Raw genomic sequence first — 25,141 nt, forward strand, 5'->3', positions numbered from 1 at the left:
GCGTAGTTCTGTAGTACGGAGGCCATGTTACTACCTCCATTGAGTACAGCGCATTCAGGTAATGAGACTAGTTTAACGATTTGGCGCAGCAGCAGGCGTCAGTGGAGAAAAGTTCGTGCGCTTTGAGAGCTGTGTTTCCTCTCGTTGTGGTGCGGCTAGCTTTGCCGGGACGTCCAGGCGCACGTGTATTTGCTGACCTGAGTCGCGTCAGATTGTCTCGTCGACGGCTGGCCACGTGTCGGCGTCACCGGCAGCTCCTGATTGCCCAACGCGCTTTGACGCCACTCCTTTGGGCTGTGCCTGTGTCCTGTTTGCTGCCCGGTCCCGCAATTTCCGTCGCGCCACTAATAAGTTCCGCACACAGCCGTGGATCCTTTCTGGTGCAGTCAATCGGCTGTGCTGCCGAAATTGCCGCTGATCCCTCGATCGTAAAGCTTTTGTGACTGCCGCTCGACCTTGACGGCGCGAGAATTGCCGCTTTTATTTTGCATTTACGGTCTGCGCCCCCTCGTCTCGGTAGAAGGGCCTTTCCTTTGCTAAGGCCGTCTCTTCCGCGTGTTTGAGCGGTCACGGCCGTCGCTCGCCCCGTGTTTACGCTGCGCGTACGCGCTCTGAAAGGAAAAGCCCTGCTGATCTGTCTTCTGTTCGTCGCCGAAGCCTGCGACGATTTTTCTTTTCCCTGTGCCGCTCTGGTTAGTTCTCTCTTTGTCCCGAACCTTTTGTATCTTTTCTCTTTGCTATTTTTGTTCAAGTTGGTGTCGCTTGCACACACTGCTGTCGCTCTTTTTCGCGCGGTGGCTCCCCGCCGTCTTGAGTTGCGCGTTCGGGTGAAAAGGTCCGCTTCACATCCTCTTGTAACGCGAGTCGCGAGACCAGCTTCCTGCAGCACATTTTTTTTTTTTTTACGACTTCTTGGTCTCCATTTCTCTTCAAACGAGGATCTCTGAAGGTCGCTCGAGCGAGCTCGGCTTCGCCGCTTGTGGACGACGTGGGATGGTGTCTAATCGGTGTTGTGGCCCGTCGTAGCGGCGCTTGTCCGATCGGCCCTGGGCAAAAGCGCGTGGGAGAGAGAGAGAAACGAGGCTGAGATATAGCTGGCTGAGTTTGCGGTTCGAGGTGTAGGTGCGTGCTTTGTTGCTTTGTCTCCCGTTGCCCCGTCAAATAAGGTGGTGCCCTTTACGCGCCAGTCGCTTTGGGAGCCGCTTTGTTCTGCCGCCTCACGACCTGATGTGTGCAGCCGGTTGTGCGCCCCTTCGAGTTTGTTGACCGTGCACCGCGTTGTAGAAGGACTTTCTCTTTAACTCGACGGTTTCTTGCGCGTTGTCTGTGCAGTCTTCGATCTTGATAAGGAGTTTTCGCAGTGGGTAAGTTGCCGAGAGTGTGGTGAATGGGCTGAGAGCCGCCAGGTATATCCGAAGACCGCGTACTTGTAAACTGGTGCCTATATCTCAGTGTGTTGTACCGTTTGCAGCGTTTGAGCGTCGCGACTCGCGATCACCGTATTACATAAGTCGTTGCATTTCGAAGACCGCGTACTTGTAAACTGGTGCCTATATCTCAGTGTGTTGTACCGTTTGCAGCGTTTGAGCGTCGCGACTCGCGATCACCGTATTACATAAGTCGTTGCATTTGGAGCGCACTCAGATGCGAGAATGAGTTAACAGAAGTAACAAGCTCTGTGTCGTTAATAATTTCGCAGCTGATTAGTGTTCGTACTACGTCAATACGGCTTGGACGTGTTCTTTCATTTGGTAGTCTGATGCATGTTGTATACCTTTAAAATAGCGTTTTTAGTCGCCGACAATTTTATTTTGCTGAAAACATGCATCTGGCTTATTTTGAAGCTGTGTGTTGTGGGCTTCCCCGAGATGATGCTGCTCTTCTGCCCTTACAGCGCTGTCCAGGACCTCAAAGCATTGCTGTTGTGTTTCATAACTTGAATCTACGTCACGATCTTAGAAGACCGCTTTCGTCTTTGGTGTTCGTCTGTGCGTTTTGCCGAAGAGCTCGTGCCGACTGCACCCCAACTACCGTTATCTAATATGATAATAAACTTTGGTAGCGGTGACTGAAACATTCTGAAGCTGGCACATTGCTTGCATCGCGAACTTCGTCGAGTTTTCAAAGTTCCAGTTCCTTGCGTTAACTGGCGGTCTAATCCTGTTTTTGAAGATTGAAAACACAGCGGCCTCTTGTCCATCTGAACAGCATACGCTGCGTCATTAGTTCTCTCATCTCTGCCTTGATTTTGAACATGAACCATTCCTTCGCTCTGTCGCTCCTATGAGGTCTTTCAGTGCTACCTGAGGCGAGCTGCTGTCGCGGCCCTAGTTTCTCGATTCCTCCAGCACGTCTTTGCAGGGTTTTGATTTGATTTCAGTTTCGAACAAACTAGGTTCGAGGTGAGGTGTCGGCTCGATACCGTTCGTTCGCAAGGCTTCGTTCTGCACGTTCCCGGGCGCGGTACCCGTAACCTTGCGCTTAGCTGCATAAATCACTGGCATGGTGTTTTCCACGCACTGCAGGCTCCGTTTTGACGCTTGCACAAGCAGCAGCTGCATAAGCGCGAAACCTCGGGCATATGCAGCCTTACTTGGGGCGAGGTCGCCGCCGCATGAGCAAACCATGCACACGTCAGCACCGCCGCCCCTGACGTGGGGTGGTTGGGCCACCGCGTTTGCACGGCTGGCTGGCCGGACTAGGGTTCTCCGCGCTCGTGCGGGAGATTCCTTTTGGAGCGGAGGTGGGGCAAGGGTGCGTTGGCGCGTACGCGTTATGGGGACCAGTGACCATACGGACGCATGCCACGTGTCAAAACGCACGGTCCACCGCCGCAAAGTGGCCTGTGCATTCAGGATATCAGTCGCGATGATGTAAGGAGTCCAGCGGCGCGGCGAAGCGTAACGTTCTCGTGGGAGTCGCCTTAGCCCACTTACAGGTGCGAGCAGCGCGAAAGGGAACGGTTAATGCGTCCTCACAGATGAAGTTTATTTTTGCTTGCGCGTGCTTCTCGCTCACACTATTTGGGAGTAGTCCTTGACTGCATGGTGATGAAGTGCCATTCCCATAATGTCTCGACCTGCGCGTCAATCACCGTGGCTTCCTCCGGAGCGTTTCTAGCCCATTCGGCGCGCATTCCGAAAGCGATCTGTGTATTTCATTCCTCGTGCTGGCCTGCTTGGCAGCGGGGGCCCCCCATCGCTGCCGGAAGGCAGTCAGCGGCATCCCCGGCGGAAGCGCGGCTCGCTTCAAACGGCGCACTCATTCCTGACACGTTCCTGCCCCATATTTTGCATTCGTATCCTGTGCGGGCCGCCCTGATCCTCCTGAAAAGGACGGGTTTTGCATTGAAAGAGATTTCTTCCCTCCCCGCCGTTTGTCGCGCTACCGGTATTTCGCGGCGCGCCTTTTCGCCTTCCCCCGGGCGAGGTTGTAGCGTCGTTCAGGCTGCTGCTGATGCGGCGGAGCTTTCTTTTTTTTCACTGCGAGCGAAAGTCGAAACCGCCAGCGCAGCAGCCGCCCTTGGTCAGCGCTCGTGGCGTCTCGCTTGCATTTCACAGTGTTTGCGTTGTTACATGACCCTGGCCTCATCACGCGACTGCACAAACTGGGGGTCATCGAATGTCTTCAGTGAGCGAATCTCTGAGAAAAGGCGCGAAGTGCCTCGCTGCTTTGCGACTAGCGTCCACACAGTAATCGAGCCTACTTTCCGGACTGAGCAAACAAAGCGAGGGCAGGGTTTACATTCCGGTTGCGGATTCGGTTACTTGCTGTAGCGCTGCTGCGGTTGTCATTATACGGCATTGAAACGCAGAGCTGCGTGCTCGCTGACGGAGCGTGTGCGTTGGGAAATTTGTGGCATTGCCATAGGTCTAGCCACCGTACCATAGGTTCCCGCCCCGGACGTCATTATCCTGTCTCGCGCCCGCGTAGTGTTTGTCGTCCGATTGCTGATCTACCGTGGCAAGCAGCGAGCTTGGCCGCGCTGCGCAAAGTGCAGTCACTTTTGGCTTGTCTTTCACAAAGAATAGCTGCCCGTCGCGTTGCACAATAAGCTGGTGACACGCAACTGCACAGAAGGCCTTCACAGAGAGCTTGAGCGCCGACGCGACTTGTCGATAGTGGGTTATGGCAGCGACGCCTTCATTTTGCTGGGAGGCGCGCGTTCATAGAACCAGGCAGCCCTAGGGACGAGGCAAGAAGCTTCTGCACGTAGTTGCCACAGTCCGATGGTTACGTGTCTCGAGTACGGCTATGCAGTGCGAGCTACGAGCACGGGGCGGCGGCTTTCAGGCCTGCGTTGTTGGCTCGTGGTGATAATAATAATAATAATAATAATTGCTCTTTGGGGAAATGAAACAGCGCAGTGTCTGTCTCATATATCGTTGGGCACCTGACCCGCGCCGTAAGGGAAGGGATAAGGAGGGACTGAAAGAAGAACAACGCAGTGTCTGTCTCATATATCGTTGGGCACCTGACCCGCGCCGTAAGGGAAGGGATAAGGAGGGACTGAAAGAAGAAAGGAAGAAAGAGGTGCCGTAGTGGAGGGCTCCGGAATAATTTCGACCACCTGGGGATCTTTAACGTGCACTGACATCGCGCAGCACACGGGCGCCTTAGTGTTTCGCCTCCATCGAAACGCGGCCGCCGCGGTCGGGTTCGAACCCGGAAACTCCGCTCGTGGCGGGACAGCCCGGTGTGATGACCGTCGCCTCGCGCTCGTAGGTCCTACTGTGTGGCCACTTTCTGGTGCGCCACGGCACAGCTTGTAGCACGGCAGCAGTAGTATTGACACTGTACCCCATCTTTGGGCGCGCAGCTCCTCCTCCGGCCCCGGCCGGCGCCGTCGCCCGAGGCCATGCGGGTGGTCGGCGGGGCGCGGGGGGCATGATCGCCAGCCCTCCCGTGCACGGGCTGCGGCTGGGCGCGCAGCAGCAGCCGCCCGTGCCGCGGCGGCGCAGCTCGTCGCCGCCGCCGCCGCCGGCGCCCGCCGAGGCCCCCGGCGTGCCCCCGCGGCGGCTGCCGGCGCTGCAGGGCCGCTCCTCGCTGAGCGTGTCGCGCACGCGCTACGTGCTCGCGCCCGGCGAGCCCCCGCTGCTGGTCAGCTGGGACGTGCGCGAGGAGGTGTCGCCCGACGACTGGATCGGCCTCTACCGCACCGACGAGACGGACCCGCTGCGCTTCCTCGAGCACAAGAACAAGCGCTGCCCCCCCAGCAACACTGCCAAGGGGCAGGTCCTCTGGAGCATCGACTGCAAGGACGCGTTCGTCGAAGGTGGGCCCCCCATTCGATTACCGTTCTCAGTAAAAACTCATCCCCAGGCTATGCTGGTGTTTGTGCGACAGCAAAAGGCGCATATATCGGTCAGAAAATTTGACTCAGTCGATTCAAACTTGTGACGTCCTTACCGAAAAGAGCGGGTTGCTACATGAAGTGAATGGCGGTTTAACATAGCCTGGAGGACCCACACCAATAGATGGAAGTCGTTGCAGTCATTTTACTTGCGAAATCAGCCACTGGTGGCAACACCTGTATTATTTTTTTCCAATCTTTTGTAGATTATAAAAGCTCCATTTTCGATGAGAGTGGTCCTCCTGTGATTACAATTCAGTACCCTATTGATACAGGTCAACTTCAGATTGTCTTCAGTGTCCCTTTAAAAGCTGAATACAACTTAGTCGTGCATAATGTATGTGAGGGGCGCCTCAAACACGTAGCCAACAAGCCACGTGTTGCCTGTTGGACCTTGTCGTACAATACAATACAGTACAATTATTTAAATTTCAGCCGTTGTTCTGGAGGCACTGTGGCATGGTTTGTTCTTCCTTGTCGCACCTCTTTAACTGTTTTGGTTTGGAACCAGCCAGTTACTCACCGTGCCTTGTAAGTAAGGCACATCCAGACCCGTATGTGAAGATGGGTGTGCAGCCTGGCTTGGTAGATGGTGTCGCTGCTGCTCCTGCACCATGGTTTGAAACTAGGCATACTTTACATCTGTAGGTACCAATCTCCTGCCATAGAATACTGCGGTCTCTAACAGAAGAAACAGCAGTATTTATAACTACATAAATATCTTGGGCTCAGGGTCACAACTTTCATAAAATGACATCTGAGGCAACAGAACAATTAGCCATTGACTGTTGAACTCGTTGCACTTAAGTACTGCAAAATGCCTTGGACAGAAGCCAAATAGCTTGCACAAGAGCTTTGGTCATTGGCAGCGTGTAGGATCCGTGACCTTTCCCCTCCTCTGCCCTTTTCGAAAGTTTGTCACTGCGGCCTGCGTGGCAAAATGTATTCGGCCCCTGATGCATCTGTGTATCACAGGGAGGGCATGCAAGCTACAGCCCGTAAGTCACCATAAAATAACTGTCACCAGTAATTAATTCTCTAGCTCTCATGCATAGCCAATCTCTTCAGCAGTGATCCATGACACTGGAAACATGCTCTTGTTGCAGAGACGACAAATGTGTGCTTTCGCTACTACCATGGAACGAGTGGCGCACTCAGAGCCGTGAGCCCAGTGGTGACCATCTGCAGGTCGGCTGACACCACAGGAATTATGGTAAAGCAGCTTGTTTTGCTTAAGTGATGGAAATGTGTGAAATGTTGTTGTTGTTTTTTTTTGCACTAATTTTTTTGCACTCTAGTGACTTTTTGCCATGGACACATTAGTGGTGAAGCACTTGCACCTCTCTGCAGAATATAAATCGGCTGATATCCGTCACAATGGACTTTCTGCAGCTCTTATATTTTTATTTTTGCCCTGTAGAACTCTGTTTCCCTTAGCACAAAAAAGGATCAATGACGTTAAAGGGAAGCTGAACCAGTTTTTGAGAATTGTACTATTGTACTAGGTTCAGCGGTTCAAATATATGAAGCCTGTAGATAAAGAAAGCATGCTAAGTTTTTTTGTGTAGCATCTAAAATAGTGACATAATCACAGATTAAAAGTTTTGGTTTCTCTCTATAATGGGGGAGCAGCGCAGAAAAGCTTGGTGGCGACATCATGGGTGGTTAGATTTCAAATTCATGCTGCTTTCGACCACATCCTGCTGTGCGTCATCGAATGCTGCCAAGCAATGCTCCACAGGCTTTACCTTGAGTGGCTTTAGTTTTCTTCGTTCAAAGCAAGCATTTCTGCATTGGAAATGGACCACCCCCACAGATGATGTCACCATGCCCCCCCCCACCAAACCTGCGCTGGGCGCTGCAGAGAAGCCTGAGAGCTGTTGCCGCTTCACGCAGAGAGTAGAATGTGCAAGAAAAAAAAAAAATTTACAGTCTGCACTGGCGCCACTTTATACAGCGCTTACGTTACTACTTCAAATGCTAAGACAAAGACTGTGCATGCTTTACTTGGAAGTTTCACATATTCTACCCCTCCACTTGCTCTTTTACTCTTTCTTTTTTTTAACTCAGTGTAGCCTCGTTGCATTTAGAGAGAAACGTCACCTGTTGTTCTCACATCCTTGTGAAACTGCAGCACAGTGTGTGGTCTGATGTTTTTGGTCCCTGGCTTTTCTTTTTAAAGAGTGTTGCTCCGAAAACCCTTTAATTGGCAGCAATTCTTATGAAATTTTTTCAGAATGGCCATGGCTCCGACGTACTGGTGGGCTACTCTTCGCAACAGATACCAATGGAAATGGTCAAGTTTTATTTGACCAGTAAGTACATTCACACCAGGAGTTCTGATGTGGACTGATTAGGGTGATGGCAGTATCCATGTAGTTGCTGAGGAATAGAATGACACTTTTATTGCTGTTCTAAAAGAGGGTATCGCTACAATACATATGGGTCCACCCTTCACTTCAGGCATGCATACTGTATGGTATCATTCTGTTCCTTGGGCTGTCTATCCAACGTTTGCATGTGTGTTCAGCACACATTGCAGTTGCACATGGTGCAACTTATTGGCCTAGCGTCATGCCAGAGCTTGGGTATGGGTTGTTTAAAGCCAGTAATGCATGAGGAATTTTTTGTGCTAGAAAGCATATCACATGTAATGCTTGGACAACGCTGAGCCAGGGGCAATGAATGGGCAAAGCAGTGCGAGAAGTAGGTGAAGTATGTAGCATACATTTGGTTACCACTGTTCCCCACTTGATGGTGAAGGCAGAAATAGGCTACCACATGCAATATGGCATTCTTGGTATTTTTAGCTTTGCATGAGGATGTTGTGACTGTTGTCATTCATGGCCAGCAGCAGGCCTGAAAGCCCACATAGTCCTACCAAAATCAATTGGGAGCACCTCTTTTGGGATTTGTGGTAATGGGAATATGCCTCAGTGTGAATACCTGCATAGTCAATTCCAGTGTTTTTCTGGCACGATTCCGCAAATTTCAAGTGATCACTGAAGCATGCACAAATTTGCACGAAAACCATGTCATAAAGCAGCTTAGTGTGGCACAGTGTTTGATGAAATGTGGGTGAATGAAATGTGTTGGAAATATCAAAGTGTATATGCTCGCAATTGGTGTAGAACACTATTAGAAACTGCCATTCGGTGTAAGCAGGTTTGACTTTATTAGCCATGCAAATCTGCATGGCTGTCATCTATTACGCGCATAATGTTAGTTGTTTTGCTTTGTCACTCACAGGCACAATCTATCCTTGGTTGTCCAAGGCGTACAAGTTTAATGCTTTTGTTTGCTGCTGCTTTGTTGCATGCAGACCTCCATGCAAGAAACCTGAAGAAAGGGATGTTCTTCAACCCTGACCCATATGTGAAGATGGGTGTCCAGCCTGGTTTGGGAGACGGTGTGTTGCTGCTTCCGCACCATGGCCAGATCTGCCGCACTGGCGCTGCGGAGTCCACGGTGCACCCCTCATGGCCAGGCCAGTACGAGTTCATCGGTTACCCTTCCGACGTGCTGGAGTTCGAGGTGAAGGACAAGTTTGCCCGCAGCAGGCCAATCATTGGCCGCTTCTTGGGTCGTCTTGCTGTTCGCGTCTGGGATCTGCTGGACCGGTGCACTAGGTGAGTGTGGTAACGCACCTTGTAGGTGTCGCCACTTTGTCCTGTTTCCTGCTTAGATTTCCTGATAAGTTATTGATCATGACACGTGACATAAGGAGACTTTGCCAGTTAGTTTTTAAAACATTTGCATTTTAGGACACTTATTACTTTTTCAGCCTGTGTGCTTACTTCATGACTTAAAGAGTGGGCTGCTGTATAGTAGTGTTACAATTTGTCTGTTTATTTTATATCTTTCTCTTCTCTTCGCACCCAGTGGCGTTCCTGTAGAGATGAGCTTCAGCCTTTCCAGCAAGACGCCCTCAGATCATGTGACGGGGGAGCTGTTCTTCACATTTGTGCTGGAGCATGGCCCAGGTGAGTTGGGGGGGCCTATACTCAGAGTGACAGTGACGTTCCCACTTCAGTTCCTCATTCTCGCTGTCCTCTTTTCACTGCAGTAGACCCTTGGACCCACATTCGGCAGGTCCACAACCCAATATATGTGTCAGATGTGCCTCCCGAACCATGCCCTTCGAGCCCACCAGCTTTGTCTGAGGCGCCTCCACCACCTGCCTCCACACCACACCATCCTCCTTTGACAGCCAGGACCACCTCGCTACCAAACGGAAGTGGCAGTGTGCCACCGCCTCCCAGCTCATCGTCATCCTCTTCAACATCTTCTGCGGGGGATCCAGAGCCAACTCCAAGAAGAGACTCGGCCCAGCCTGCAGCGCGTCGCAGTGTCCGCTCAAACAGCGAACATGGCCTGCATTCTCCAGCAGCTGCCACTGCACCTCAGGCAGTGACGAGGCGCCTCTCCCAGACCCCTCGACCACCGCCCACTGCCTCTGGGGCAGCAGCCCCCACTGCCTCCTTTGCCGCCAACATGGAGTACATGATGCAACAGGAGGCTGCTCCGAGGCTCGCGTCCTCCATTGACCAGCCACCCCCACTGCCTCCCAAGCAGAAGGGCCCCAAGCGCCACCACCACCACAGGCCTTTGGAACGCTCGCGGGCCTTGGACGTTGTTGCGAGAGCAGAGGAGATGACCTCTTCATCATGGAAGCATGCCAGACACCGAGAAGAAGTTGCCAGCCTCGCCGCAGATGTCGAAGAAGGACCAGCAGACTCTGACGAGAGCTCAACAAGCCTGGCCTCTTCGAGCGCTACCTCGTTGACCGCAGGTGACACAAGCCCGCCCCCAACACTGCCAAGAAGGACGCGCCCAGCTGTCCTCCCGACAGCATGTGAGGTGTCTGGTGCACCGGCGTCAAGGGCTGCACCTCTGGCAACACCGGAGCAAGACTCATCTCTTCAAGAAGGGGGTGCCCCCTCCTCTCTTGAAAACCTGAGTGGTGTTCTGGACACGCTGGACTCTGACGAGGAGGGGCCAGCTCCGGCAGACGAGCTTTCTGCATGTGACTTTGATCGTGCCAACAGCGAGCCAGCCAACCTGGAGTTCGACGCGGGTGGTATGGTGTCATCCTCGACTGCGGAAGACAGTCCCTCACCGGCACCCGAGGCTAGCAGGGGTGCATCGCCAGCTCCATCGTCCTTGGGCGATTCTTCCGCAGAAGCTTCATCTTCGCAGACGCTGAGTGCTAGTGAGGAGGAAGGAGCACCTGAAACCAACAACGTGGAAAGTGAGTTCTGTTTCTCCAGCCTTTGATAGCATTGTTTGTGTACAGTGTTTGTGTAAGTGACGCATTCTGAAAGAGAATTCAGTGCAGTGCAGGTAGTACATATATGCGAGTAGAGGGGACAAGCATCAACTAACATCGTTTCAGTTTAGGAAGAATGTATATGCTTAGATATGTATTTTTTCTTTAGCATGCGGAAACAAAAACAAGTGTGCTGTCTTGCAGATAAGGAAATCCTCCAGTAGCTTACGTGCGTTGCCAGAGTTTGTGTCCAAAATTTTTAATGCGAAAGCATTACTTGGTTATGCCAGTGGTTTCATGTTCTCAAAATGTGTCCGCAGCCCTTGTGTCGTTCGAGGAAGAGTTAGGAGCAAAAGAATGATTGTATGTGATAAAGGATGATAAAATGTCGCTGCGCATCAAATTTGGTTGCTGTGGAGTAATTAATTAATTAGAGGCAAAAAATTGGCGGTGGTTTAGCTCTGGTGAAACCAGGAGTGACGCGATAGCTACAGCTGGACGGGGGGAACTTGCTCAGTTGAATTGCAAAGTTAGTCTTTCGCCACTCCGTTTCACTGGGCGTTCCTTCTTCATCTTCGTCCCACTTGCCACGGCGCATGCGCACAGCTTTTGCAGCTCGGTTTCGCCGGCGCGTCACACCTCCAGCAGCAGCAGCTGCTCTGCACCACGTGGCTGGTCACGTGGCCAACCACGTGATCAGCCACGGCGCCACACTGCCGACAGCTGCTCTGCACCACGTGACAGCGTGGCGGGGCCGCCATGCTGAAGGCTCAAAATGCTATTGTAATGTAGCTATCGCTACAAAAGGTCAATTAGACGTCGCAATAATCCTGTGGGTGGGTGTAGAAATAGTGGGAAAATATGTAACCAAGCGGAATGAAGGTTTGAAATAGATTAAAAAGTGATTAATAAATGTTAATTAAGGAAATAAAGAAGGTTTGGGTGATGTGGACTAATTAGAGGCGTGTAAAACTACGGACGTCCATGTAGCGGGAGGACATAAAAACAGCTTCGTACGTCGAAATAGTATAAACTAAAAAAAGAAAAGATGTTTAAAAAGGAGTAAAATGGGTAAAAATGGGCAACAAAAGAGTTAATTGATGTAAATATAAAAACGAAAATGAGTAGTAACGGAAAAATACTGAAAAAAACGATGCGTCTGACAAAAAAGTAGACGTCAAAATAGGTTTGGACGTCTATAACGAGAAGACGAAAAAATAGTACAGAAAAAAAAAAAACAGAATAGTAAAAACCAGCTAAAACACATTGAAAAATGTCAATGAACATAAAATATTCATTAGAAACCATTAATTAGTGTACCGGAAAAAAAGTGATACAATGACTGTAAACGCGGGGGCGGAGAACCAACGCGGCTGTAGTGGTAACACATGCTTTCGCATTCCTCCACATAAGCAGTCTTAAGTGTCCTCAGAATTTTTATATATTTTTAAACATACCTGGCTTGCTATCATGCACATTGCAGTGCTTCAGCAAGTACGAGTTCACTTCGTTCTTTTCAGGTAAATCATATACTTGGCCCATCATTTAGCCACCTCCCAGTCTGTTCAATATGCATGTCTTCCAACTCTCCCGAATTTATACCGGCCCTCTCAGTTGTGCAGACACTCTTATTCCTCCTGAAAATTGGCCTCAACATTTTTCGGAATACATTGTTTTGAAGAAAAGAAAAAAAACTCTGCGTGCAATATAGGTGAACCATATTTAGCACGTGCGTGTTACCTGGCCGAGGCCAATGTGACTGGAGCTACAGTCGACCCCGTATATATTGAACCCGGATATTTTGAATTATTGGCTGCATCGAACACACAGATTATCCCCATGAAAATCATGTGTGAATGTACAGAAAAGTGCCGTCGTTTATCAGGTTTTAATTTCGCTGGTCGTTCGGTATATTGAACCATTGCTCTGCAAGTGGCACTTCTAATGGCTCTCTTTGATTACTTTCTGCATGCGGAGATGGGTCGGCTGCATGGCCTTGGATACCTACTGATGGTGCTAGTACTGTAAAACTGCATCGGCTGTGGTTGAGGATAGCCTTCTGTCTCTAGTACTCAATTTTCCATGCAACATCATAGCATCTTGCAGTGACTGTCGCGTGGCATGCTTCACTGCCGAACTGTTGCGGAAACCAACTTGTGTAGTTAAATTTCTAAATTGCATTCTAAGTGCATTCTAAATTTGGATTTCCTAAATACATAAATGTTGGCTAGCATTGGTTCTTCTCACGAACATTTTGAACATTTGCAGTAAGCGTGTCTTGTTGCAAAATTAATGCTTGACTTTCCTTTCGCTAGCAGGTGCATGAAAAAATGAAACATTTAACCGATTTAAACGCTGCGCTATGGAGCAATGTTTAAAAGACTGAAATTTCTATTGACAATTCACATATGTTTTTTAAAATAATCGGGGGGGGGGGGGGGGGGGGGGGGGGATTTAGCTGCATTTACAATGACTAGGCATGATTTTTATGATCTTTACAATCTGGGCAGTGCAAATTTCTTTTTATTTTTGCTATCTGAAGACAACCTTAATAGCAGCCTGAAATGTCTTTGCAAATTATTGGGAGAAAATTATAGCGAAAACCACTAAGCTTGAATTTCTTCTTCCACAATGTGAGCTGTATTGCATTTAGCACTTCAGAAGCTGTGGGAGGCAGGAAAGCATTATTTTAGCAATGGATTGTACAGAACTATGAATGATGACTGGCCCATAGCTCCATTCCATGATCATGTGAGCACCCCTGGTTGTGCCTGCGCTACCTTCATTGTTTTCAGGCCGGTGGGGTGGGGGGGCTAGGGAGAAATGGGGGGTGCGTGATCACACTCTGCATGCACACCACCTTTTCTCGCTTCCTCGCTTCGTGCAAGCCTTGCTGTCATCAGGCGGAATGCATGGTCGTAAAGATGCCCCAAATGTATCGAAACGCATCTCGGGCCCCACACATTACTGGGAGGTGAGAGCCCAAAGACATGCGGTGGGGCTAACATACATAGCATGCGCATGGAACTCTATCCACGAACACCCTGATAGCATCAACAAATCATTGCCCACACATTTTATGGACAAAATGGGACAGCGTTTATGGCACACACAGGAGCATGGAATTGAAGCAGAAAGCATAAAACAAAAAAAGAGGGACTGAAAAATTCTCATTACTTCATTACTTGCAGTTTCAGTTGTATATCTCTCTTGTATATCTCTCCAGCCCATGCAGAGATTTTTTACTGAAAAATTCTCATTACTTCATTACTTGCTGTTTCACTTGTATATCTCCCTTGTATATCTCTCTAGCCCATGCAGAGATTTTTGTTTGCAAATTGTGAAAATAGATCTAGAGCCTAGTTCGTGGTTTGTTTCAAAACCATATGCTGAGGCTAACAGGGAATGTTTCATGTGAGCCACTACCTGTTACATTAGCAAGGATCTCCCCCTACTCAATTGTTTTTTTTTTCCTCATCAGCACTCCTTTCTGGGACATGATCTCTACGCATAGCAACACTCTTTACTCCCCTGGCTCCAACTTGCTGCATGCATAGTGGTTTCCCATCTGATGCACAAGCCGATGTCCTTTAAAAACCTTTACGATGCCTCTTATGCGCATGCCTTATGACTCCTGGCAGCATCACAGGCAGTTGACCCAGAGCAAGGGTTTTCAGTCTTTTTAGCCTTGTGGAACGGTTTTCTGAAGATGCTGAGGAATTCTGATCGACTTGGCTTCCATTCTTTCCAGCCCAACATGCATGCAGAAAGGAGCATGCGGCACATTGCACCTTATTAGATGCAGAAATACAATTAAACATTACTGGATGTATAGTGAAGCAGTCTGTAGTGAACAATTACAGTGTGATTAGTCCCACAATAAGTTGAGTAAAGGAAAGTTAAGGGAGAAGGCGTGTGTGGTTTTAGCTACAAGGGAACCCCCCAAGAAGCACTCCAAGGAACTTTGGGATTCCTCGGAACCCAGAGTGTGGTTTTAGCTACAGGGGAACCCCAAAAAGCACTCCAAAGCTTTGGGATTCCGCGGAACCCAGATTGGGAACCCCTGATCTAGGGCACTGAAATCAAGCACACAAGTTTTGTTTGCTGCTTTGGTAGAGCAGTTATTGTAACTATGCTAGCCTTCTAGTGCCTATTGGCCCTGCATTGTACCTGTCAGTCACGGATACCTGCCACTAGCACCGCTCATGAAGCTTAAAGTTTGCCCTCAGCTTCTGCAAGGGAAGGACAGGTGTGCTAGATGCTTCCTGGTGCAATTTCCAAGGGCTTAAGGGAAGCAGTAACTCAGTAATGTGTGAAAAGTGCTAGAGGAATTCTGGAGTGTGAATTGCAATGCTTACAGTATTGTCTCCTTATAGCTAATGGCATTATTGGCAAGGTTACACTCGTGCACAGCTCAAGGAAAGCACTACGGATAAACTGCATGCACATCCATCTTTTCAGTGAAAAAAAAAAAAGAGGCAGTTTCACTGGTGGATGTAGAAGCTGTTGGCCTCATGTCTTAAAAATTTGAGACTTCAAACCCTTTCTCTGTACAAAACAGTGACAGGGAAAGGAGTACTGTTAAAGCACTTTTAACATGCGAGTGTCTAACTTGATCATTTTCTGGTCTTGAAATTGAAGTACCCTCCAGATGTCTGTTTAGCTACTTTTAGGCATGGGAGGCATATTCTGTACCTAATACTTTTACTAAGAAAACCAGAATGTCTTCTTGGTTCATGCTAGGCCACCAAAATTTTTGAACTTGTTTTAATTAACCAGGAATAAGAATTATTCCTCTTTGAATCAATGCAGACTTGGTCTGCATGGCCTGTGTCACTTGTCACTTTCTGCCAACAATTCTTTCATCTTTTCTTTCTTTCCATATGTTCTTTAAACGGTAGTTTCCTAATGTCTGCTTAGTAGTTTTGGTGCATGAAGCCAGTGAGGCTTCACGTCCTTCTGTCCTTACTTGCTCTCATCATTGTCGGTAAGGAAGCATCACAAGGGTTACTACTGTTTCAAGTCAGGCTGTGGGTTTTTCCCACAAACACAACCATCCTTGCTTGGCATCTTTTGAGGAAATGTTTGAAAACGTTTGCATCTGCTTTGTGCACCTGCAGCTGGTCAGGAGGCATCCCAGCGCCGGAGGCGGCTCATCCACCCTCCACAGAGATGCCACTCAGACTCTGAGTGCTCCTTCCCGAGACCTCGAAGACAACACAACAGACACAGCCACCATCAGGCTCATCGCAGGTGCGTCCCACCGTCATGACGTCAGCAGACATAGTTTCCTGGGCACACTGTCGCGAGTTCTTCTTCCAGGCAATTTTAGAAGAAGTGGTAGCTGCCATTCACATCATAGTGATGGTATCTGCGGTGCCGATCTGGTGCATACTTTGACTTCATGAAAACTTTCCGCTTTAAACCTGTTTTCTGTCATGAAATAGACGGCACGTTTTCGACAGCCGTACAAGCAGTTGCTGTCGCGCATGTCCTTCTCATGATTGATCTAGTTCGAGTCCAAGCCTGTGCCTTTTAAAGAGAGAGAGTGCTAGCATTCTCCTGTTTCCTGTGTAGTGGTGGGGTTTGTCATTCTATATTACAGTGGCATATTGGCTTTTCTTGCAGGCGCCATATGCCTGAGCAGAGATTGGGACCTGGACTAACGGGCTCTGGCCTCCTGCCGTATAGCCACAGTGACCACAGCAGCCTGGCACTGAGTGAGGCCACCCGAGTGGCAGTGCTGAGCCATCGGGAGGGCGATTATGGCCGGCCCTGTCTCCTGCCTGGCAATGAGGGGCCAGCAGTCCTACATGCAAGGTTTGCCACACATGTGCACATGTTGTGTTGTTCTCTAGAAATGGACTCTCCACTTTCTGCATTGCATCTACTGTAAAAACCGGACTATAGGTCGGACCGGAATATAGGTCGACCCCCTAACTAGTCAATTCTAAAAATGAAAAAAAAATCTTTTTCAATGGAAAAAGTACCGAAAGATACCCTTACCTTGAAACAAATGCGACTCGACAGGTTGCACAATGGTGACAGTATTTATTTTCACACAATGGTGACAGTATTTATTTTCATTTAAAGGCTGCTCGTATGTACACCCGGCCAATTTTTTAACATTATCGCGCACCCATCGACCCGCGTGTTTGTTTCTGGCACACGCAAGTACGGCGCCGTAGAGCAAAGCCCTTCCTCTTCATGAATCACCGCATCCAGGATGGCGAGCCTTTGAATCGCGCCTTCATGAGTCTAGATGCAAGCACGATCTCTATCGCTTTCACGCGGATGCGTTCGGCAGTCACAGGCAGCGATCTTGCACGCAGCGCAACCTTTCCTTTCAATTCTGGATATGCTGCGGTCCGCCCACGAAATGATGTTTTCTTCTGGTTGCTGCAAGTTGCAATACGCAGCTTCTGCCTCCGCCAGCACTGAATTCTCTTTTCGGATACTCTAAATTCGCGCTGTGCAGCCAGGTTGCCATGAGCTTCCGCATACTCAATCGTGTTTTTCTTGAAGGCGACGGTAAATTGCCGTCGGCTTTTCCTTTGCACCGACGGAAACGCAGAATGGCGGCACTGCTGCTGATGGCGATGGTGATAGGGGCTGTTGACTTCAGCTGCCCATTGTTGTTAGACTTCGTAGTTTTTCCGCCAGTGACCGGTATATAAGACGGGGGTCGACTTTTCACCATGGTTTCTTTTTAAAAAAGTTAGGCCTATATTCCGGTTTTTACGGTAGGTGTGAAATAAGGCTGAGGTAATTTTTAAAGCTTGGGCAGTCTTTAGTTTTTGCAGTATTTTTTTTTCCTGCCACTTGTCGTTTTTTGACTACCTTGAGCAGATTTGATCTTTCTTTCCATCCTCTCACGGAGTTCCTTTTGCTTGTGGCTAATGTAATCTTTATTGCTGACAGAAATGTAGCGCTAGAAATGTTCTTTTAATTCTTTCACATAGGTTTCATGCTTTTGGGACAGCACAACACGTGTCCCACTTGCTTCAAGTGCCGGCAAATGGAAAATGGTGCCCCTACGTGGCGTATTTTTGCGTGCTGAATACTACTCAACTATCAAGCAAACCATTCAGTGTGTTTCAGTCTTTCTCTAAAAGGCCTCCTTGGTGTTGTTTGTGATTTTGCAAGCGCGGGTGTTCAGTTCGACGGCGCCCAGTTTTGGCAGGAAAAATATAGTTTGAAAAATAGTTGAGCATTTGAGCCTTTTCCGTCAGTCAACTGCCTCGTAATACTTCTCGAAGCAATTTTCAACTCTAAAGCAACCTGTCTTATACAGTAGAACCCCGCTATAGTAAACTCGGCTATAGTATAAACTTGGATACAGTAAAGTGAAGATGCGGTCCCATTTTGCCTTCCATAGGCAACTGTAAATTTTTTTTTTTTTTGCTTATAGTAAAGATTGGGGTGGGGGGGGGGGGGGTGGGGGGTGGGGGGGGGACGGCATAGTAAAGAGCATTTGGCCTTGGCGATGTACTTGCCGTGTAATGGTGACATCGTGGCACACGCGAAGTGTAGAATCGCGAGGCAAATAGATAACGAATACGATAAAACAGTTCTCTTTGAGGTGGCTTCATTACCAAGCTCAGGGCCGAGATGAGAAGCCAACTTTTTGACCAGGAGGTTGTGAGGCAGAGCACGCGGCATGCACGGAAAAAGTAAAGCTGGCTATGAACATAGAAAGAAGGCGGAACAGGTAGCTGAGAAAGGAAAGCCAGTAGAAGTGCAGCGAGGAGTAGAAAAGGGGGAAAAAATATGTATTTTCAGTGCATGGCAGTGCGAGGCACGGGGAAGAAGCGGCAAAAAGCAGATGTTTGACGGCACTGTGTAGGTGGTTTTGCCGCGCTTGACTGTTTGCGGGCGTTTCTTAACTACCAAGCCTTGAGTGACACAGAGGCCACAGAAGATAACGCCGCAATCGTTTAGGGGCGGTAAGAGCAGGATGTAAGGTATTTCTGAGTGTTTCTTTCATAAACCAACACTTCGTGCTTAGTAAACAGGCAGAGAGCATAGCCAGAGCCATGCCATTACTAACAACTGATATAGTAAAGATCCTGATATAGTAAAGATTTTTGCTGGTCCGAGCTACTTTACTATAGAGGGGTTCTACTGTACGCCCGAAATACTGAGGTACGGATAGGTACCATAATTGAGACATGGGTACAACTGCATACTTTTTTTTTGTACAAATGCACTGGTGTAAACGGATTAAAGGTGATGTCATTTAATTTCTAGAGTCATCCTAAGTACAATTTATTGTTTGTATCATGTGAGACTTGCATACAGCTCACACCTTATAAAGGGTTAATTGTGCCATTACAACTAGGCATACCTTAAGATATCTAATTCACATAGCTTAATTTCAGAGTAGCTGCTGTAGCTTGTTCTTTATTCCTTCTTGAAAATTTTTGTGAGGCGTTCACACCTTAAAATGCACTACACCCTTACATAAGAATGGTCCAGGTCTTTATGGCTTTCCATAGCAGTGTGTGTACATAGCTCGTTGAGGGAAGATAACAGCTCCACTTATGACTGCGTGTGCTGCTCGTGCATGCAGTGTGGCAAGCAGCAGAACTTCTACTGTGGAGCCATCTCCAGCAACGTCAGCTGCAGCTGCCTTGGCGGCCAGTGCCGCACAGTCACAGCAGCAGCAACAGCAGCAGCACAACGCCACCACCCGTCTGCCTTCTATTCCTGAGCGCACTATTCGGTACCAGCGTGTGGAGCTAGAGGAACCGCTGCCCCCACGTAAGCAGTTGTCTATATGAATGCGACCTTGTCATTACTGACATAAATGAGAAGAGTCTTCATTTTACCTGTTCGCACTGCATTGTGTTTTTAGCTTGAACTGCATACATGCTGTTAGAACCGTACGGTGATTGTGTTCCTGTTAAGGAATCCCACGCAGAAAACTAGCGGTACAAGCAAGTTTTCATATTTTATTCATTGAGGCAAATAGCACAACTGTGTGTGTATCCTGTTTCTGTGATTTTAGCATAGTGGGATATATATATATATATATATATATATATATATATATATATATATATATATATATATATATATATATATATATATATATATACACACACACACACACCGTATTTATACGATTGTAAGTCGACTCGAATGTTAGTCGACCCCCCAAATCGCATGTCCGAAAAAAAAAAAAAACACCGTTGGAGCGCTTCAAAAACGAAAATTTATTGCATAGATGGGCTATTCATCCTCACTTGAGTCATCTTCAGTGGTACTGCTGTCGTTGTCGTCGTCGCCGCCGCTGCGATCCCACAGCACATCGTCATCCATGGAAAGCCCGCACTTCCTAAATGACCGCACCACGACATCACGTGGAACGGCCGCCCAAGCGGAAATCACCCACCCGCACACAGCCGCCAGGGAGGCTCTCTTCACGCGCCTCGTTGGCGTAAGTTCCCACCCTTCTGCCGCCAGCCACTCGTTGTACTCACGCCAGAGCAAGTCCTTGAATGGCTTGTTAATGCCAACGTCTAGCGGCTGCAGCTGCCCCTTCAGACCGCCGGGAATCACCAGCATATCTGTATCTTCTTTTTGGAGCTCTGCGTTCACTTTCGCGGTAAGGTGGCCGCGAAACGAGTCCAGCACGAGGAGGTTCGGATTGCGATTTTTGAGGGATGCCCCTGGCCTCAAAAGCCACGCCCGACGGTACCAATCAATAACTAAGTCGTCCGTCATAAAGCCTTTTTCGTTCACTCGCACAATCACACCTTTCGGGAACATTTCCTTTGGCATAGTTTTTCTTTTGAAGACGATGTACGTTTGGAGCTTTGTGCCATCTGCCAAGCATGATAGCATAACAGTGAACCGAAGTTTCTCGTTTCCTGTCGTGAGAAGCTTAACCTCGCGAGCTCCCCTCACGCTCACTGTTCTGTTGCTCGTCATGTCGAAGTAGACGGGAGTCTGGTCCGCATTGCCGATTTGGCCGAGCAGGTATCGCCGCGAGCCGCGGAGCTTGAGGTAGTGCCTATGGAAGGCGAGAACTTTCTCCTCGTAAGCAACAGGCAGCTTCTGGCATACACTAGTACGCAGACGAAGGGAGAAGCCAGCCCTCTTCATAAATTTCGAAGCCCAAGCCCTGCTGGCTTTGAAGTCTGTTCGGAGTATTCCAGCTTCTGCAGCAAAGACCCGGGCTTGTTGCGTGATCATTTCGCATGTCACTGAAAGGGACCGATCATGTGTTTCGGTGACATACGCTGCAAGCTTGACCTCCAGCTCCAGAAAGCGTCCAGACTTCGGCCCACGGAAACCTCTTCGCTTGGAGTCGCAATCGAAAATTTTGTCTCGCTGCTTCCGCCACTCCCGCACCAACCATTCAGAAACGTCGAACTTGCGGCCCGCCGCACAATTGTTGGTTTCTTCGGCGTAAATGATGGCCTCCCTCTTGAACGCTGCAGTGGACGAGCATCGAATGCTTTTCGAACCTGGAGAGCTCATGGCGAAGCACACGGCCGGCAGTCGAGTCAAAAGCACCAACTCCAAGCACCACCAAACAAAGAGTGATCGGTGTCGGGGCGTTGGCTCTTCCAGAAAACATCGGCATTCCCCAGAAGCGCCGCTGTTACGTATTGCGCAACCAACTGAAATAGCGGCTCTTCCATCAGCTAGCGACACTCCCGGGCGCTGGCGCAGACTCCGCGATTGGAACAGCGGCACAGCAGCCCTTCCCGCGAGTGAAATGAAGTGAAATTGGTTTTGGGGGAAAGGAAGTGGCGCAGTATTTGTCTCAAATATCGGCGGAAACCCATTTGTAAGGGAAGAGATAAAGGAGGGAGTGAAAGAAGAAAGGAAGAACGAGGTGCCGTAGTGAAGGGCTCCCAAATAATTTCGACCACCTGGGGATCTTTAACCTGCTGTACTGTGTGGGGACCTGCCCTGCAGCCCCCTGAGTTTGCTTTCCCGCGAGGCACCGTGCAGCAGCAGTCGTACCCCGAGGATGAGCGCGTTCCCTTGCCAGTTACATTAACTGGCAAGAGAGGGCGCCAGCGTCGCTGCGGGGGAGACTGCTGAAGCCTGCCCGCGGGAGATGGGCTCTCTGGGGCCGGGATAATCGCCGCGATCGGACGCGTCGCTCGCTGCTCCGCTCTTCGCCGACGGGGCGAAGAAGCGACGGGGAGACAGGCTCCCGTACTCGTCCCGTCCGGCCTGCGGAGTTTATATCCCTTGCCCTTGCGCGGGCGAACATTCGCTCGGAACCCTGCTGGTGAGTCGGACGCCCTCGATTCATTAGCGTACCTTGTTGCTAGCTGGCGTTATTGTTTCTGTAGCAATAAATGCCTGTTTGTGTCAGCCAATGTGTCGTTCCTTTGTTCCCCCAGAGCAAGGCCCGCCGTGGTCGGCGTGCGCTCGGTAGCGTACGCGACCACGGGGTGGGGGTCCGGGCGGCTTTGAACCGTGTCAGCCGCGATTGAGTGGGGAGAAAGTACTTATCTCCCCAAGTCAAACCCCACATCTGGCGCCCAACGTGGGGCCTGCTCTTGGAACATTGGACGACTGTCGGTTCGGTTCGAGGAACGCTCTTTGTCCGGACTTGACAAGTGCTAGGCCTAGAGTGAATTTTGATCGCTAGGACCTGCGGCATGCTTTCTTGAGTGCGAGGTGTATTGCGCTGCAGCATGTTTGAACTTTTCGACATGCTCAGCACATTTTTTTTCCCTGGAGTTTCTTCGGGAGAATGACTTGGTCCGCATCGAGGGAGCGCGAGGCCTAGCGCCCGCGGAGTCGCCGAGCCCGAAGCGAGTGAGTACGGAAGCCGCGTGGGTGGTCCGAGTTTCTGTATATATTTTCTCTACTATCTCTTTTTCGACTCTGGGAGTCGCGGCTCCGGGAGCCGGGTGGCCTGGGGCCACGGGTGCCGCTACGAGCTCGCTGGTATTGCAGCTCGGCACCGGGCGCTCCGACACCGTCCGATACGGTGGGCGCCGACCGCTCAGAAGCTGCTTTGTGCAGTGAGCGGGGTAGGACCACCCCACAAAGCTGATGTCTCCTCGCGGCTGCGCGCACAAAACCCGTTTCGGGTCTTTCTTGTGGTCACGGTCGTTGTCGGAGTGGTCGTTAGGCCTGAGGCTTTTCGGAGCTGCCTGCACCACATTAAAAGAGACATGACCACCGGACCGTGACGTTGAGAGGGGGCGCACTTTGCTGCCCGTCCGTTTTTTTTGTAACCTCGCACGAACTGAGCAGTCTCGTTCAACTCAAGAAAGGGCTTTGTTCACTCGAACTTTGCGTTTGCACAGCCGCCGACACGTTTTGCTAGCGAGTTAGGCATTGTGCCACGAGGCCCTTGCGGATGCCGTTTCCCCTCCCGTGACCTACGTTAAAGGCACGCCGAGAGCGTTTCGACAATTTTGCAGATCCGGTGGAGCCACCCAGGCTTGCTGACCGGTGCACATCGTCTCGCTGCCACCTGCTGCGACGGAGCGGCCTGTATCCTGTTCGCCGCATCCATCCGGGGCAGCTGTGGCGAGACCAGTCAGCAGTCACCTCCGGCTGCTGCTGCCCTGGCGACTACTGCAGGATCCTGGCCTGCAGTTTTCCCACCGGCCTTCGATTCGCGGGCCTGCGGACACGGTAGTCCGCGGGCCATACGAGTCATCCCAGCGGAGACCGTCACGCCGCCTTCGGAATACCGCGGAAGTCTGCGTGGACGCTGTCGGCGTGACCTCCGCTGCAAGACGTGCCTCAAAGACATGAAGACCAGGAGACTCCTCCATAGCATGTACTTTCAGGCGCGTGGGTCTATTTAAGGTTGGGGGGATGTGGGGACCTGCCCTGCAGCCCCCTGAGTTTGCTTTCCCGCGAGGCACCGTGCAGCAGCAGTCGTACCCCGAGGATGAGCGCGTTCCCTTGCCAGTTACATTAACTGGCAAGAGAGGGCGCCAGCGTCGCTGCGGGGGAGACTGCTGAAGCCTGCCCGCGGGAGATGGGCTCTCTGGGGCCGGGATAATCGCCGCGATCGGACGCGTCGCTCGCTGCTCCGCTCTTCGCCGACGGGGCGAAGAAGCGACGGGGAGACAGGCTCCCGTACTCGTCCCGTCCGGCCTGCGGAGTTTATATCCCTTGCCCTTGCGCGGGCGAACATTCGCTCGGAACCCTGCTGGTGAGTCGGACGCCCTCGATTCATTAGCGTACCTTGTTGCTAGCTGGCGTTATTGTTTCTGTAGCAATAAATGCCTGTTTGTGTCAGCCAATGTGTCGTTCCTTTGTTCCCCCAGAGCAAGGCCCGCCGTGGTCGGCGTGCGCTCGGTAGCGTACGCGACCACGGGGTGGGGGTCCGGGCGGCTTTGAACCGTGTCAGCCGCGATTGAGTGGGGAGAAAGTACTTATCTCCCCAAGTCAAACCCCACAACTGACATCGCACAGCACACGGGCGCCTTTGCGTTTCGCTTCCATCGAAACGCTGCCGCCGCGGTCGGGTTCTAACCCGGGTATCCTGTTCAGTAGCACTGAACCATCGCGGTGGGTAATGGTGTGCGTAGTAAAAATAAAAAATGAAAAATCCTGGCCAAAAAGCCCGCGGAATACCTGAATGTTACGCTTGGAGCCGTAGAGCAAACAAAAACTTCCAACATCGCAGTAGCGTCCCTGATAGATTGTTTTTCTTGCTTTTAATGGCAGTTCAAGGTTTCGTTTCGATTGTAAGTCGACCCCCCCACTTCGGAATTTTTAAATTTAAAAAAAAGGGTCGACTTACAATCGTGTAAATACGGGATATAAGCGATAGAGTATATTACTATATCTCAGCGCAGTTAGTTGGCCTGCACAGTCTTCACGTCCTTTGTTGGGGACCCAAACATAATGTCACCCTCAGGTCTTCGTGTCCTGGAACCATAACTGAACCGCCAGAGTAGAAATCATGTCAGTTCTGCGGATGTATCGAATTATTGTTTATATATCAAACAGTTAACATTGCCCTGAAAATCCCTTGCAGAAACATAGCACTACTGTTCGTGTTTATCGAACTCCCGTTCAGCGGTGCGTTGGATATATCAAAATGCGCATCATGCCCTTGCCAGTAGCGCTTCTCCTAATGGCCCTCCCACGATCACTTTTCACGCACTTTACCTGTTTACGCAGCACAGCCTTGGACACGTACTGGCAGTGCTTGCCATGTAAATACTTTGTAAATCTGCTTGGCGAGGAGAATGGAGGGTGTGGTTATTGATAGCCTTTGATCCGGCTCACTTAGTGTCAGTGCGACATTATTGTTGTATGGGGAAGCCGGCATTCTGCGTACCGGTTGTCGAGTGGCGAAACCAGCCTAGTTGACTGAAGGCTTGTGGCATCTCTCGCTGGGCCTGCTTTGCTGCTGAAGGTGCTGCAGAAATAAACTGTGCCGTAAATTTAACAAAGTATATTGTTTAGAGTGTACTGGTAAAAGGATTACATCTCTTATGATAGGCAATGGTTAGTTCCAAAGCACCATCCATTGTGGCTTCGATGTGCGCACTAGGCCTAGCAACACCAGC

General features: G+C 50.1%; 1 protein-coding gene across 3 annotated transcripts in view; it reads left to right on the forward strand.

The window, feature by feature from the left end:
- The window catches only part of LOC144125520 (E3 ubiquitin-protein ligase HECW2-like), a 67,749-nt gene that overhangs the window by 1,307 nt on the left and 41,301 nt on the right, over window positions 1-25,141 (forward strand). Inside the window, exons 1-10 of one of the 3 annotated variants that reach the window (XM_077658989.1) lie at window positions 1,346-1,364; window positions 4,820-5,275; window positions 6,460-6,566; window positions 7,590-7,668; window positions 8,676-8,982; window positions 9,236-9,336; window positions 9,420-10,604; window positions 15,743-15,875; window positions 16,251-16,442; window positions 19,195-19,385. In XM_077658989.1, coding sequence (XP_077515115.1) covers window positions 4,888-5,275; window positions 6,460-6,566; window positions 7,590-7,668; window positions 8,676-8,982; window positions 9,236-9,336; window positions 9,420-10,604; window positions 15,743-15,875; window positions 16,251-16,442; window positions 19,195-19,385 — 2,683 coding nt within the window. In that variant the 5' untranslated portion in view covers window positions 1,346-1,364; window positions 4,820-4,887. Of the gene's footprint in view, window positions 1-1,345; window positions 1,365-4,819; window positions 5,276-6,459; window positions 6,567-7,589; window positions 7,669-8,675; window positions 8,983-9,235; window positions 9,337-9,419; window positions 10,605-15,742; window positions 15,876-16,250; window positions 16,443-19,194; window positions 19,386-25,141 lie in introns of those variants that run through there. The other 2 variants (XM_077658988.1, XM_077658990.1) reach the window with 2 other exon arrangements.

The sequence above is a fragment of the Amblyomma americanum genome, chromosome 3 (assembly GCF_052857255.1).
Source record: "Amblyomma americanum isolate KBUSLIRL-KWMA chromosome 3, ASM5285725v1, whole genome shotgun sequence".
Classification (NCBI taxonomy): domain Eukaryota; kingdom Metazoa; phylum Arthropoda; class Arachnida; order Ixodida; family Ixodidae; genus Amblyomma; species Amblyomma americanum.